Source organism: Phoenix dactylifera, chromosome 11, assembly GCF_009389715.1.
Source record: "Phoenix dactylifera cultivar Barhee BC4 chromosome 11, palm_55x_up_171113_PBpolish2nd_filt_p, whole genome shotgun sequence".
NCBI classification, from domain to species: domain Eukaryota; kingdom Viridiplantae; phylum Streptophyta; class Magnoliopsida; order Arecales; family Arecaceae; genus Phoenix; species Phoenix dactylifera.
This window is the reverse complement of record NC_052402.1, coordinates 9,489,928-9,506,737: the sequence shown is the minus strand read 5'-3', so window position 1 is coordinate 9,506,737 and position 16,810 is coordinate 9,489,928. Positions and strand designations below refer to the sequence as shown.

The following is a 16,810-nucleotide window of genomic DNA, read 5'->3' as shown; positions in this document are numbered from 1 at the left end:
TACTCTCAGCAGTAGGAACTTGCATCCATGGTTTTGCACCTGCTTCAGAATCTTCCCAGAAACTTTATACTTGTTCTAATCTTTTCTACAAACTTTATATGCGGATCACCCTTATTCTTGTGTCACACCTGTTAACTCTCTCTTGCTGACGTGTAAATATTTCAATTTACAAAAGCATTTCTTGAGAGACCAGTCACTTTGGGTTCTGCTGATGTTTTTAAGCAGCCGACTGTTGCTCAAGAGTAAACTCGAAGTGACATAGCTCTCTGTTACAGGAGTTTGGAGCACTTTAGAATAGCACCGGCATGGCAAAGCTTTCGCTAATGGCAACCTATTTTAAGTTGTCTATTAAGTTCGCAGTATCTTTATAGGTTTTGACTATAATTTCTAACGTGCGGCGGTCGTACTGGTAAGTAAGGATTTGTCGCGCCGGCGGTCAGAATGGTAGATATCTAAATAACGTTTTTTCAGGAGGCCGATATTTGTCAAATAACGTACAACTTCCATTAGCAATTGCATCCCTGCAAGGATATTATAACATGCTGAGTGTGGCCGATGCCCGCATCCAAAGGATGATCAGGCTTCTTATAGCTATAGATGTCCCACCTTTATCAAGGCAAGTTGCATGCATCTTGGTTGATAGATTAAACCATCTATTTCGGCGTTAAAATATGGAGATCCAATATCGGATATCAAATATATGATTTCAGGCAATCTAACATGCACAGAATTGTTCTACTTAAGAGTGATGACCTCGTACGATTGCCATTATAAATCTTCGAATCCTTTGGTTCTTCTTGAAAACAGTTGAGTCTATTCTAGGGTTTTCTTTAGCATATGTGGAGTGTATGGCCATCCTCAGAAGATGGGAACATACATCGAATACACAAATCCTAGCTGCCAAAAGATATGGTCCTCTTTGCTGGGTCCAGTACAATCAGTGGGAAGTGCCCCTACTGGTCCTTACTAAAAGAGGAAAAAGATTGATACCCAACATTAATGTACCGTAGAGTTTTAGAGTCTTAATTCTTTTAGGAAAACAAATCATGTATCGTAGGAAACTGCCAAAAATGACAGACAATGATATGCATTAGTTATGACCATTCAATTAGGCACTAGACTACCATCAAGGGCAAGCCAGATGCAACAATTTAGATGCACACTAGATCAGTATTTCCAACAAATTTTTATTATTCTCAAAATGCTCCTATAATAGTCAGAATTTTTAATTATTCTTAGAATATCCCTCCTTTCATATTCTAAACATATATACACCTTACGAGGTATTGCTGGAATTATAAGTAAATATCTATCAAAAAGCAATCTCTGTCGTTTACCAAAAGTAAGAGCAATCTTCAACCATTAAATTAGTTAGAAGCTTCTTATCCATTGAAACAAGATTCCTTATCAGCTCAATCCCACTTAAAACTGAACCAGCATGCGCATTTCTTTTCCTCACCGCCTACGACCCATCTCTCTCTCTTGGTACATCGCCTTTCTATCTCTCTTTCATTCTCTCTCTCTCTCTCTCTCTCTCTCTCTCAATTGAATAGGTGCTTCGCACTATGGGATGCTTCGCACTTTAATCAAGCATTGAAGTTTATTAAAGGGTCCTCTCCCCATATTAAGAAATTTATCCATCCATAACAATAACATAGCACACATAACTACATCATGCCATTTAACAAGAATCCAATGAATAAATAAATGCACCAACCTTATCCGCTCCAGTTATCCATTGCCATTCTTAGCATTGACATACAAACTTGAAATCACCTCTTCCATGAATCTTGGAACTTCCACTCTGAATGAATGAATCTAACGATAGAACGAAAAGGATGAGATATGAACTAATATGCACTTGCCAAGTAATCAACATAGATGGTCCTTCAGTGGTATGGCATATGGAGATGCAAGCAAGAGCTATTTGGCCACAGCATGCGGAATATTGGAGCATTCAAATCTGGTCACCACTCACTTTACATGATCACAATGGAGGGCGATATGCTCAATAAACATAACCATTTCACCAGCCAACAGCTTTTAGGAAATTATCGAACGGGCTTGAAGCGGGGAGCCTGAACTGGGGCTGCCATTGGTATTCAGTGGGACACAGAAGGGTAGTGGTGGTAGTTACGGTGCATGCATATGCATTGAAGTTCTGCTCATGATCGAAGGGACTGCCAACCTGTATTTTGGAGAAGATTATCTGAATACATATTTTTTCGAAAAGGAAAATATAATAAGTATAAAAAGGTGGGCAAGAAAACAAGAATTTTACTGAACTATATTGCTTGTCCGATAAAAGAAAGGGGAGTAGAGTAAAATTGCAACAATTAACAAATTTGCCCATATATTTTCTAGAGTTTTTTCCATGAATATCCTCCTAAATATTAGATTTTGCATGAATACCCTTCTAAAATTAATATTTGCAGGTATACTCTCGTAAAACACTTGTTTTACTATTCTACCATTTTTTATTTTTGTTTTTTCATATATACCCATTCTATCTAACGATGTTAAAAAATTAACGGTTTCAAATTAAAATGACTCAAATATCCTTAATAGGTAGACATGCAAATAGATCACGATCCCGAAAGAAGGCAGGGACAATTGTGCAATTTTATAATTTTATTTTATTTTTAATTATATAAATTTAATTTTTCTTAACACCGTTAGAATAATCGTTATATTAGGAGCATCTGTACAATAACAGAGTTTTACGAGGGTATACATGCAAATATCAATTTTGGAAGGGTATCCATATAAAATCCGATATTTAGAAGGGTATCCATGCAAAAGATCCTATTTTCTATTGCTTCTGATAGGACATTCAGAATGAATATTGAACATGTTTTAGACACAAAAAGTAGATGTTTCTTTAAAATTATGGGTGAATACAAAGAAACAAGAGAACATCAATAACTTCTTTACCAAATATGCAAAACATATGAAAAACAAAATGGATCACGCACCTCTAACTTGACAAAAAGTAAGAATAGCTTCATTCTTCTGAGTTAGGAAAAGAAGGGGAAAAAAAGAACATAGAAGGGGTAAACTCCAAGCAAAAGATGAAATTTTTGAAGAACGAACTTCTGGCTTTCAGTAAGCACTTCTGAAACAATCATGAAGATTCGAGGGCTAAGAGTTCAACTTCTTTCAACATTTTTTGTTATTGTTCCACAAAATAATGCACATCATGATTACATAAAGCACACACATGCCTATTGACATTCTAATGCTTATGTATTTGCTCTTTTTTTTTTGGTTTGGAGTTTACCGTTTGTAATTGTCCTATGCACAAGTGTGAGGAATGTTTCATTCTGTTGTCATCTTGTGAAAGCCCACTCAAGAAAATTTCTTGTTGCTGTCGGGCACTGGTGAAAACAGATAATTTTCGTTGTTTTCCCACCAAAAGAGCCTCACATTGACTAGCCATTTCTTTGAATGGCACATCAGCGGTGCTTGATACTGATAATCTTCCAACTTCCGTTGCTGTCTCTAAAATCTGCACAAGTATATCTTTTTAGCACATGAATGATGAAATGCAGTTATAGGGAGAGTCCTCTGTTATTGTTCTTCTTTAGTTTGATGCATCATTTTCAACTACAGAATATAGAGAATTCAACTTTGCACCAAAGGTTTAAAGATCATAAGAGTTATTGTATAGCCTCATGAAAGAAATGATATATGCGAATACAGATAGATTTAATTTTAAAACTTACTGCTTATGAATTCTATGACATGAAATTTTCACTTAAATATACATTTCTAAAAGCTTTTAGATGTTTTTTTTCCAATTACTTATATGATTATCTTAACAGTTTTACCAAATTATTCGCGTGTTTTTTTAAATGACATATTTTGGTTCATCTAAAATCGATCAGCCAAAGGTTTTCTAATGCATGCCATAGAGCCAAAAATCAAAACCATATTGCTGTCCTAACAAGAATACATTTAGTGAACAAAAGGAGATAATTTAGTGCTTTCACTAGATAGCCATGATATTGGGAAAATTGAACAAAATTGATCATAAGATAAATGCCCAACAAGAACAGATAAGATGGTGTATCTATAGGTAGAACAAGTAGGAACTTCTACTCAAAACTACTAGGCACAGAGATAGGGCAAAGTGCAAAATTATCTTAAAAAAGAGAGGCTATTAAAGCAAGCATGCAAAAAGAGTTGAATTCTTAAAAACTATATGATGAGTAACCATATAGGATAGCATACATGAAATCAGCGCCTGGAAAACTAATTATGGTCTATAAGTACCCGATGCCACAAAAATAAAAGATAACTCCTGTTAGGCTGTTGATCATGTTCTGAACAATATGTTCGATATACTGAAGATGTTTCAGAAGCTGTGAGATGAAAAGCTCGAAATATAAGGTTGAGGACAGCATCCAACTGGGAGGCTTATGCCTGAAATGGCAAGGAAGGGGATGTTGAGCCAGCTTATGCTCCATGATCTATGTTTCACATAATTCCCTGGATGGTTTAATGGAAGAAGAGTTTCAAATTAAGTGATCAGTTGGTAGATATGAGCAAGTGGGTCACCTCATCTAACTCAGCTAAGAAAGAGCAGGCTTATGCTAAAGAAAGTGAGCCTTAACTGGTCTTCACTCTTAATGTATATTGATTGAGAGATGGTTAGGCCTCTAGCAATGCCAGAGCCCTGATAGATGAGCCAAAAGAACTGGCTTCATAGTTTGAAGCTTCTCTTAGTAGTTGGATATTGAAGCCCAACTATACAGAATGGCCCTTTCACATTTTCAAGCTGAATGACAGTGACTAAGCAATTGATGCTGCTAGCTCTGCTAAGCTGCACAGTCATCTCAGAACAAATTCAGCAGTAGTATGGAAGAAGATATCTAGAGACAATGGAACAGCTACATTGAGGAAACAATTTGTAATCAATATTCCTATTAGTTCCAATGTCAGTCTAATTCATTGGTGAAGGGAACAATTAGAGACAAAAGCCATAAAGTCATTCCAGCAATGCAGCATAATGGACTGGCCTGTCTGGGTGTAAGTAGCATAAACGTATCATATAAGTCACTAATCAAGGGACATGGTTAGCTCTGAGATACGTAACCATATCTGCAAATGGCCATACAGTAAGTCATCATTTGAATCCAATTGAGAACATAGGACATGTTGTAAGGAGACCAAGTATCAAATGCTTGGTAAGAATAGGTTAAAAAATAAAGAAGATAAAGGCCAAAAAAAGGTAAAGAAGGCAGGATATCATTAGTAAAAGAAGCTACAGAAATATCAACCAGATCTTAGGAAGAATTATAAAGGGCCTGAGAATATTGAGATCAAGATGTCTAGGGTACAAAATAATTGAAGTTCACCATAAACTTGTGTTGCTGGTTACAAAATGGGCATAGCTGGCTGTTATGGGTTTCAAGGACTGACCAAACACTTGATTTTATGATTAGGTCTCATCCAGGCGAAATTACTGAGGCAAACAGTCCACATACTTCTTTAATAGTTTTGACATTTTAATGTGAATTCTTTGGTAATCTACTTTCGAAGAATGGTGGAAAACAGATAACCAGGTCCTAGTCAACATGCTTCAAAATTTTATTGTACATTATGAATTCCAATGGCCTCACACGCCAATAAATATTGACCCAGGCATGCATTAACTAGTCAATTTCTTGATGAACTGGAGAGTGGAGAATATATTTGGCACTACATCGAACTTGGTACAGATAGTAACTCTATGCATTCCAAAAGCGGTTCTTCTATGAGCATCCACCCAAGTCCATTTATCACTGGCCATTCCCTAACTGGGTCTGGGCAGTAAACAGAAGCACCAAAAAAATAGATTTAGAGATTCAACATACAAAATGATTCAAGTGCACATTGGAGCTAGACTATACAATAACAGAGTATTTCTAAATATGAAGGCAGCAGGAATCTTCATACAGAAAAGGAACTCCTAGCAAACCTCAATTTATTCAAGGTATGTGGAATTTTTATTTTCTAATTTCTTTTGTGATGTGAAAATCTAAATATGAAAGACACCAAGTTGGAAGCATACTGAATCTAGTAGCTGGTTGACGCTCAGGATATTGGTGTCCCTGGACAAATTTGACTTGTAATCTGCTGGACTATCAGATGCTTCTGTAAAGATATCATCATCTATTGCAAAAGCTGGAGGCATGACCTGCAAAAGTTCAAAAGTAGGCATCTTTAGGAAATGCTCACATTGCAAATCATCTGAAAAACAGTTAGTGAGTACCTCTTGAGATATAGAGTTTGTTTTTGAACCAAATGAGATACTCTGTCCAGGTAACTCCATGAACAGAGCCCCCAGTGGGCATACATCATCAGAAGAAAAGTCATCAAGCAACTGCATTCTTATGGCAGATAACTCTGACTGCAGAAGGACAGAGAAGTCAATAAATCATTTACCATTTTTTTAAAAAAAAATTAACAAAAAAAGAAAATTCTTAAAAGGTTTATGATAGCGGTTACTCTTAGTGAATCTTCCAAGCTGTTCACAATCACGGAAACCATGGATTCTGTTGATTGATTTTCCATAATTGCTAGTGCTGAAAGAGATTCCAGAGCGGCATTGTCATCCTCTTTCAATCCATAAACTTTTGTCAACTGTTCAGTTACAGTATTCACAGCCTGCAGTTTGCAATCCTCAACCAAGCGGAGATATGGATCAACCTGGTGGGTAGCAACGTCCTTTATAAAAGTTAGTTTTTAGTTTATAGAGGAATCATGATGAACATGCATATTATACTGTCAGCTACAGCAGTGTCATATCAAAAAACCTATTACCTAAACAATCATCACCAACCCCATGTTGACAGGATAAGGCTCATTAGATACAGATAATACCAGGTCCACAAAAGAAGCAAAGTAATGCCACAAGTGATAATGACTACATAATAGCAACAAGGAAATCGGAAAGTCTATTTAATATTACTTGAACATTAAAATACGGACAGGCATATCCCGTACAAAACATTGATAACATGGACATAATACTAAAAACTGAAAAGAAAATTTCCAATGCAGGACAACCAAGGTCTGGTTTTCAAAGGCATAGGTGGACCTAGGAAACAATGATGCACAACCCTGCTTTCCGGGCAGAGAAATCCTTTATTTCTTATTAAAATAAATGACATACAGTACCTTCCAATAGCTGCTACATAGGGCCTCTTTGTAATTTTTATGACGGCTTTGGTTTGTTAAGAGCAAGATCCGCCGAACCGGTACCGGGACCCGTACCAGTCGGCGCTCGGCACGGTTCGATACCGTACCGAACCAGAACGGGTGAACCGACACGCCCATTTTTTTTGGAGTTTTCAAGAATATTTAATTGGTAATCATTCTTTTTGAACGTTTTCAATAAATTTTAGTCTAATTTGATTTTTTTTTATTTTTTGAATTTTTTTTGATATTTTTTGATTTTTTTGATGTTTCTATGATTCCGGTTTAACCTAGATGATGCAACTTATTGCTTTAAAATGATACAAATCATAAAATTGAACATTAAATATTCTCAAATCAAGTAGTGACGTAAAAATTAAAAAAATAATACAAGCAATTACATACATTTAAAGCAAAGAATGCTGAATCAGCCCATACCGGCCGGTTCAGCCAGTGCTGAACCGGTCCGGTCTTTGACCAGTCCGGTTCGGCATTAAAAAACAGTACCGGCTAAGGTCCGCTGTACCGACCGTACCGACGTACCGGTGGGCACCGGTACGGTACCGGTACCATACTGAACCGGTACTGTATCGGTTCGGCTGGTTCAGGCCAAAAGCCAAAAAAAATTGAGATCGGTATAGGCCGATCGGTACGGACCGGTACGGGTCGGTACCGGTTCGGTATGGGTCGATACAGACTGGTACCGACCGGTACGGATTGCGAATAGTCGGAAGCGAAAAATATAGCTGTATCGTACCGGTTTCGTCCGGTACCGATATGTACCGATCCGTACTGATCGGTACGGCAGACCATGGTACCGGCCCATATCGGTACCGAATCGGCCCGTACCGGCTAGGCCAAATTTTTTTAGGCTTTTAGATGCGTGAACCAGGCCAAACCAGTAGTACCATTTCGAACTATTCCGAACCGGCCTAGTGGCTAATCGGTACGCCTATCGGTACCGATTCAGCGATCCTTTAAAGTCTAACATACATACCGATTTCTAAAATTGAGTCGAATGGCGATGTCTCTCCCAGATATCCGGATCATCAGCATAATCAGGAGGCACATCAGCCACCCCTCTAACTAAGCGGCATTGTAGTCTTGTGTGTTTATTTCATAAGAAATGTGTGCCGGGTTATAAGTACTCTCGAATTTCTTGCTGAAGCTCTGGCTCTAAGAGGTATCCTCTAGCTGATAATACGACCGTAAAGGGATCCATCCGAATATGCTGGCAGTAAAATTCGACCCGTAAGATGTTCCAGACTGCGTAAAATAGTAGCCATCCAAAGATGCCTCAGGTGCACCATATCCATATCCGTATCCGTATGAATCATAGGCTGCCCGTGGCTGCGGGTAATAGAATCCAGTATACGACTCGGAACCCGATACATCTATAGATCATACTCCACGTGCGAGATTATCTGCAACTGCATCATGTTCTCCTGAATGACCTTGAGGAGTCCGTCTCCTATATACAATTTTATCCTCGTGGGCTCTACCAGATCGTGCATCGCGGTCCCTATCCTCTGTATCATGCGTAAATTGAGACTTACCGATGAATTGAAGACCATATAAAAATTTTTATATATAATCCAAAAATATATTTTTAATTTTTAAAAAATATATATAATTCAAAAATTATTTTTTTTTATATCAGCGTGTAGATCGTCTATAGATCTGCAACATATAAAAAAATCAAGTTCCAATCGAAAATTTGGCATGATATCCCTTTATTTTGTAATTTTTGAGCTATTTTTAAAGCCCCCTCCAAAAAAGAGAATTAGATAGGGAAGAAAAAGCAAACCTTATTTAGCCTTGGATTTTTCTTTTGATAGCCTGAATTGGTGTTGTTTTTGAAATAATTAAAAAGCAAAAGTGGCGGAGAGAGCTGCCGCTTTCAAAATCTTGTTGGAAGACACATGATGCTTTAAAAAGCATCAGATGCAGTCCACAGTATCAACCCGGTTCGGAACCGGGTTGACTTGGTGTGAACCGGCCGGCTCGGACACTTACCGGCCGGCTCAATAGAGGTTCTGGCCGGTACGAGGCCGGAACCAAATATATTAGGCGAACCAACACGGTTTCGCACCGGTTTGGTTCGGCCCAGTTCGGCAGACCTTGATTAGGAGTAAAATAGGACTTTTAATAATCGAGTAACTAGTCTCTATGCGTACACCCAGAAACTTTCTTAAAATGCAAGTTTATTAATCCCACAAAACACTATATGGAAAGTAAGGTTTGCAGCCTCATTATTGGATTGTGTACCGATGATTGATCGATATGGTACCATACCATTACTGTTCCATACTGACTTGTACCAAGTTGAACCGTCCTAAATTATTGAGGGGGAGGGGTTAATTTGGTCCATAGCAGGCCCTTACTAGGCTGAACTGCCTAGAACCACTTAATTCCGAGTGGTTTAGCCCAGCAAGGACCATAACCAAGTGGTTTGGGCTCCATTTCATACAGAGATCACAAATCGTTCTAGTTTGTGGTTGGTATTGTATGGTACCAAACTACCAATTGAACCGAGCAGCTCGGTCTAGTATCATATACCATCATAGAAAGGCATCTAAAACTAAAACAACTAAGAGTCAAATTCTAATAACTTAATCACTTGTCCAATTTAACATATACCGAAGTAGGACGTTCTCACTCTAGTTCCACTCAAAATAGAACTCTTAAGCCTACTTTAAAAATCACCTAAATAGAAGTCCTGAAAATGCAAAAGTATCTGGAGTCAACTAATCTTTATTTTCCATCAATGCCTAAAGAAATGAGGTAAATCAAATATTCCTTGCTTTGAATGGCCATATATGATCAAATAACACAATTGTATGCAAAGAAATGATACCATTTTAATAAGGGGACTGAAAGTTTCAGTGAACTGTTTGATAAGGATCCAATGCTCCAAGTGAATTGCATCCGCAATAATTGTTTGGGATTCCAAGTGAAATCTAGCCATCGGATCCTACCCTATGGGGTATGAGTTGAGCAGACTGTAACTTTGTCCACCCTTCTCATTTACCTTGTATATGATGACGGACAGGTGATGCTGATTATATGTCTAGATAGATTGAACTAAAATATTTTGATGAAGCATCAACAAACTGTTTCATGTTGCTAGCTAGGCCTCTAGCAACCAATATGGGTAGGCCTTGTCAAGGATGCTATACTACATGATCCAACTAAAGAAAAAGGAAGGGAAAAAAGAGATATGTTATATGACATGTTATATTACATGATCCAACTCCAAAAAAATTGCTTACTGTCTTCTCAGTGAGTGATGACTTAGCAATTGGAATTAGTGGTACAATATTGAAAGCCTTCGCAGAAAAAACAATCATGGATGTTGCCAAAGTGAAAAGGGATCGGCGTCGTGATGGCGGCATTGTACCTACAGAGGGTAAAAACAACATCAGCTACTGAAATTGATTGTATCAAAAAAAAAAAATACCAATAAAGTGACAAATAAAACAAATCATCTAGGTTGTTATACGATGTGCAGCACGGTCCTCAAAAAGTTAATTATAAAAGCAACGACCTAGTATGTACAAGAAGTGGGTTACTGTTGCAATATTGCCCCTCAAGGCATGGGATGATGCTAATCCCTGGCTTGCAAAGATAGTATAGGAAGTTGACGGCTAACGCTGGATACAGGCACTAAACTGTTCTATTAAAAGCAAGGGCTCACCAATGGATTCACTTAACTTATTTATGCTAGTTAAAAATCTGATGGATTTCATTATCACTTGCTGAAAATTTCATGATTAACTTCACCTTCAGACTCAACAAGTTCTCAGAACCACCCCAGTCTGCATTGCAAACTCTTGGTCCATATCTTCCTTGAGTCTGCGAGGGAGGAGCATCTTGGTGTGTCAGTCCACTTGCATATATATTTGGGATGATGCCCTAATGGAAAGATGGAGTAGTTTCATTATGTAATTAAGTTGCAATGCAAGTATTCATTTGAACAAGGGGTGTTGTCAGATATCCCAAAAGTTGCATCAACCCCCATGAAATTATCCACACGTTTGGGGCCCTAAATCGACATACATGAGGTAAATGTAAATGTGTCAAGCCTATGCCAGCGACAAGTTTACAGTGAGATTTAAATCAAAGTTTCCATAATTAAGAAAATAACTAAAGCATAGAATTATGGATGGTTTACGAAATTTTAAAAGACTTCCTTAAAATCAACGAGTTTCAGCTAAAAATAAGCTACCAATCATCTGCACTACCACTAAAATTAAACCAAATTTTTTGAACTTACCATCTCCTCTAAGTGAAATGTTTCTTAATGAAAACGCAAGCTGAAAACTCCGAACTAATACCTCATTAAATGAATTCTGCATCACAAAAGAATGAAGTTAGAAAAAGGATAGCATAAGTCTGAATAAGAAGGAAAATTTGATAACCAGTCCTTTGTTTGACTGTCATTTGTTGTTTAGCCCGTTCACAGTCAGCATTCTGTCTACTCCCTATAAACAGTTAGGCCAGAGTTCTGCAAACAGTCAGGTCTATTTTTATCACAGTTATATTTGTTATGCGCACAGTTGTGTGCATATATAGCCAGGGACTAACATGAAATGAACTTAAAATCAAGGGGCAGGAATAAAAATTTCAGTCAGCAGGGATCAGACATAAATTGGTGGTCCATACCACGGGTGGACCTCAATTAACCCTAATAAGATTCATTCACAAGATTGAACCAAAAGTATGAAACTTTTATATGCTAACTCATCACTAAAGAAATACTAAACCGAATTGACACAGAATTGGGACAGTTCCTAGTTTCAGTTCAAGTCAGGGTAAAACCAGTCCAAACCAAGTGGAACTTCCTGGTTCCACTCTGATTGGCACCTATCAGTTCCGACCTCAAATTTGGGTAAAAGAGAGAAAAGGTCTTCTCAGTCTTTCTCCTCTCGTTTGAATTCAAGGAAGGTGTGGAAGAGGTGGGGAGTAGGGAAAGCTTGGAGAAAGGGGATTTGTAGCCATTACCAGCCTCGATCTCACAAATAGCCAGGTGAAATTCTCTTCCTTTTTCTCTCTTCTTGTTTCTTTTCTTTTAATGCTTAAATAGGCTAAAAAAATTTAAAAAGGAAAATTATACCAAAATAGGGTGCTTAGCCATTGTAAAAGGCCACTTTGAATTGAATGAAATTTCTAGTTCTGTTCTCTATTGTTCTATAAGTTCGAAAGTTCTTTTTGCAGCTTCTTCCTCCTATCTTGCTGCTCTATTGTTAGGTAGATCTTCCTCAAGGAGAAAGATCATCATGCACGCTAGAAAGTTAACAAAATAAAGAAAATAAAGATAAGGATATTCCTCTATCTGAAATGCAATTGAAGAAGATGCAATAAGTTGACTTCATATAACTAGAAAAACATATGTTTATCACAAGAATGGTATATAATAACATGAGTATATTAGCCGACAATCAGATATAAACCTGTCCTATCATTTCAGGACTGTGTCAATGCTAAATGCAGGTCAGTATTTGTATAGCAACAAACAAAATCAAGTTATGTCTTAGTGCAACATAACTCCACATATAAATAATCTTATCACAAAATAATACATAGTTTTTCAATTGAAATATTGCAACAATTACAAAATCATAGCACCCTAAATATAATGCATTTACCTTAGCTCGAGAAAACAACAGCGCCAAGCAGTAAGTGTGAGCAATGGCTTCATAATTTTCTGGTGTATTCTCAAGTGACATAGCCTGAGCCCACAAGGAGGAAAGAATCAACGTAATCTGACGACTACTCAACCTAAGGGAAATTGGGTCCTGAAGTTGAGTGCATGGGAGAAGAGTCATTGTGATGATATTTGAAAAAACTAGCTGAGACTCTAGATATTTGATGAGTATGTCATGTACCTTTTCCCTGTATGGACTGCTCGAAAAATTTTCTTCTGAAATTGAGGGTAATGAAGTGCCTTTTACGCTACGCATCCGACTTTGAGATGACTGAAGTTTATAAAGTTTTGCATCATTGCTGCTATTCTGTTGTCCATCATCACTATTAGAAACCTTATCCACATTGTCCTGACATGTGCTTTCTCTCAAGGAAAACACGTCTCTTCTTAACTTCCCAAAAAGAGCAGCTGAAGATGAAAAGACAGAGACAGCTCTTGAGAGCGTTCTTTGAAGATCCTGTTTCTTATACAAACCCACACTAGCTGAAGAAGGACGAGGGCACACAGAAGATGGAACAAGCACAACAGAGAAGACACGGTGTGCCCCCACATGTGTTTCACGGTCTGGGTGGACCATAGCTAAAAGCAGTTGATGAAACAGGGATTCAGGAAATGCCTGCAATGTATAATGGAGGCTGGACATAATATCAGGAAATTCGAAAGAAAACTGAGTTTACTAAATAAATTTTTAAAAAGAAAATGATGCCATCAACTTGCCTTATTCTGATAGGACAAATTTGGTACTGATGCTATTATTTGTGCCATACGATAAACTGCAGAAATGGTTGCCCTCGCAACTGATACAGTGCTTGAGATGTTTTCCAACGTCACAGCCAGCATGTCAAGAACAGGTCCTGCGTCACCAACCTGAATAGCAGAGGCACAATCATTATATTAGATATGGGTGCAGACTGCAGACAGTTGCTGCTGCCAAAATTATACACATTTACTGGAAAAACAATGGTTATAGCATGAATTCCTGTAAACATCTTGATCAATTCTAATTCCAGAAGTTGTGCCTGTATAGGACTTGTAATAAGCACAAGCACCTCTGAAATATTTCTCTGTATGAAGCCAAACAATTTTAAGAAATTCTTAATTAACCTACCTTCTTGGTTAACTGATCAAGGCACCCATCTACAGCCTTCTGAAATCTATTATTCCATTTGATCATGTCATCACCCAAGTCTAAATTACTAAGCGTGCACTGCATGCTTCTGCGCAAATGCCTCAGTAGATCACTTATTGCACCAATTATTGCCACAGAACTCTGAGCTTTTGATTGGACGGCAAGACAGGTGGTTATTTCAATAATGTCTAGCTGCATGTCAGGTTGTTTTGAGACAGTCTTGTGTTCCAGATGCTTGACTAACATAGATAATAACAAATGAGTGTTTTGCCCTGCAAGTTAGAAAACATACTGATAAGGTAAATAGACAGGAATTTGTGTACCATTAGCCTGTTAGAAAAAGTCTACTTGGTATTAAATGCCTGAAAGTTGAATGTAATACAAAATCAATAAGATGAACAAATTCTTACCAGAATTTTCCATTACTATTTGCATATCCAGCAAAACACAGAGAGCAAGCCTGCTACGAGGTGACCACAAATTGCAATTATCAAAATACCGAAACAAAGACTCCAAAACACGTCGTACAGTGGTTGCTTCCTTGGCCAACTTGGCCATGTTATGCACACAGACCCTTGACCAGAAGCTGGGGCTCTTGTCTTCTTCCCTGTCCAGATGAACCAAAATGACATGAATGGACATAATTGTTCATCAAAGAAAACTAATTTGAGAGCATGAATGCAGTCTTCTAGGTCACAAAGTCTTACAAAGTCAGATTTAGTTCCCCTCGATCATTTACAATCCTTGTCATGGAAACTGGGAAAGGAGATACATGAGCCTCAGCATTATGGACTTCTTGCACCCATCGGTTTTGGGAGATTCGGTCATCGTCACTATGATCCTCAGAGCTCTTATAGAGGCTTTCATAATTTTCCAAAGCCACTGAAACAACCTATATTAATAAAAGTTTAACAGCAAAGACATCCACTAATGGTAAGTTGCAATGAAATAAAGGCTCTCCATGAAGCATTATTTTTGGATATGAAAAATAGATTAAAAATAACTAAATAACAAATATCGAGGGAATGAGCACATAGGATTCAAAATAGTCTTATCAGTTATCACAGTCAAATATAATGACAAGTTGACAACTGTTTCTCTATACTTTATGTTTGAATGCTAGAAGCAGAGATTAAGTAAAAAGGAAAAAGGTTACATGTGTGAATGACTGAGTTTGAGATTTGAGACTACGACCTCTTTAGTTTTAATCTCTATTAGTATAGCTCTCGAGCTTCTTCTAGTTCACTTTGTTATTCCTAGTTTTACTCCATAGTCATCTCAAAATGTTGATCCCAGCTATCTGCAATGCCTACATATGAACATCAGAATGGCCATCTGCACAATTGTTTCTTGCATAAGTGCAGCAGAGTTTTTCTCATATTACTTCATCTCAAATTGTTTAAAAATTCTTTTCTCAGAAAATATTAAATTATCCTTCGGAACAATTTTCATTTAAAGATGTGTTACATTTGCTACTAGATCTGTACATGCAAAAAATTCAGAGCTCCTCGGTAGATTATCAGGTTAATTGAAACTTAATTATATTAAAAGTAATTTCCTAAAGTTAGGATCCATTTCATAGTTATTGACATATTCTTATGACCATGGCAGTGTTTTAATGGTAATGAGAATATATAAAGCCAACTCCCAGTAGTTGAAAAAAAGGCTAGATGGTTATGGTTACAGTAATTACTTGTGATTTCACCATATCAATAAACCTTGTAAGTAAGAACCAAATAAACAAAATTACAAAATTTATGCTTCATTTCATTCGAAATGCTAAAATTGCAACATAAGCAAGCTTACATTGTCAAATTCTGTGGAGATGTGGGAGTATTCACCCATAAACCAAACCTGTGAATAATAATGAAGGCAAATATACACATCAATAATTAATTAGATCGTGTACAAATAAAAGGAAAAAAATGGTCTACGAATATGCATACTAATGGAGTGCAATATGAAGAAATAAAAAAATTGTGCAAACAAGGAATCCACTAAATGCAAAGTGATTATTCAAATTAATTTCAATTTCGAACATTAAACTTTCATTGTCTCCCAAGAAAGAGCATATTCATAATAACAAATGAAAAAAAAATCAAGAGATAGAAATATTGTTTAACTTATTATTCCACAATACTGACATCTATCGATTTGTTTTCTAATGATATATTGTTAAGTGATTGAGAAAAGGAATAAGATTAAATGCTAGATTGAATGTATGGAAGAAAGCCTTAAATAATAAGCGCTCAAGAATCAGCAGAACTAAAATGGAGGATATGAAATGCACTTTTAGTAAAAATGACAATTGAAATTGAGGGCCATTTATCATGGAGGGATCTCAACACAATCTGAAATCTATTATACAAACAAATGAAAAGATAGATGAAGACATATGCAACAGAATTAGAGCAAACTGTATAAAGTGGAGAGATATTTCTGGGTTATCATGAGATTGATACATGCCTCAATGAATTAAAGGGAAACTAAATAGAACAATAAGCATGCAATATGTATGGTCAAAATGTTGGGAAATAGAGAAGGTTCAAGATAACAAAACGAATGTAGTAGAATTGAGAATGTTGAGATGGATGTGTTATAAAACCTAAAAGGATAGAATGACATATGAGTATGTCACAAATAATGTGGGAGATTCACAAATGAAGAACAAGGCAATAGATAATCAACTAAGAAGGTACGGTCATCTATAATGAAGGTTTGAGGGAATCCAATATGCAAGGGTACATTAATCTTGGTTAAAGGATGTACAAAAATGAGGAGAAGACCTAAGG

At 37.0% G+C, this 16,810-nt stretch overlaps 1 protein-coding gene across 7 annotated transcripts in view; it reads right to left on the bottom strand.

The window, feature by feature from the left end:
- Positions 1–1,581: 1,581 nt before the first annotated feature.
- The window catches only part of LOC103703292 (protein SEMI-ROLLED LEAF 2-like), a 34,717-nt gene continuing 19,488 nt past the window's right edge, over positions 1,582–16,810 (bottom strand). For 4 of the 7 annotated variants that reach the window (XM_039131521.1, XM_008786098.4, XM_039131518.1 and 1 more), the window contains exons 7-20: positions 15,825–15,872; positions 14,726–14,910; positions 14,429–14,625; positions 13,998–14,290; positions 13,607–13,756; positions 13,071–13,505; positions 12,831–12,980; positions 11,459–11,534; positions 10,455–10,582; positions 6,493–6,711; positions 6,257–6,394; positions 6,056–6,181; positions 3,281–3,508; positions 1,582–2,188 (exon numbers count right to left, since the gene is read on the bottom strand). In XM_039131521.1, coding sequence (XP_038987449.1) covers positions 2,027–2,188; positions 3,281–3,508; positions 6,056–6,181; positions 6,257–6,394; positions 6,493–6,711; positions 10,455–10,582; positions 11,459–11,534; positions 12,831–12,980; positions 13,071–13,505; positions 13,607–13,756; positions 13,998–14,290; positions 14,429–14,625; positions 14,726–14,910; positions 15,825–15,872 — 2,535 coding nt within the window. In that variant the 3' untranslated portion in view covers positions 1,582–2,026. The remainder of the gene's footprint in view (positions 2,189–3,280; positions 3,509–6,055; positions 6,182–6,256; positions 6,395–6,492; positions 6,712–10,454; positions 10,583–11,458; positions 11,535–12,830; positions 12,981–13,070; positions 13,506–13,606; positions 13,757–13,997; positions 14,291–14,428; positions 14,626–14,725; positions 14,911–15,824; positions 15,873–16,810) is intronic. The other 3 variants (XM_039131522.1, XM_008786099.4, XM_039131520.1) reach the window with 2 other exon arrangements.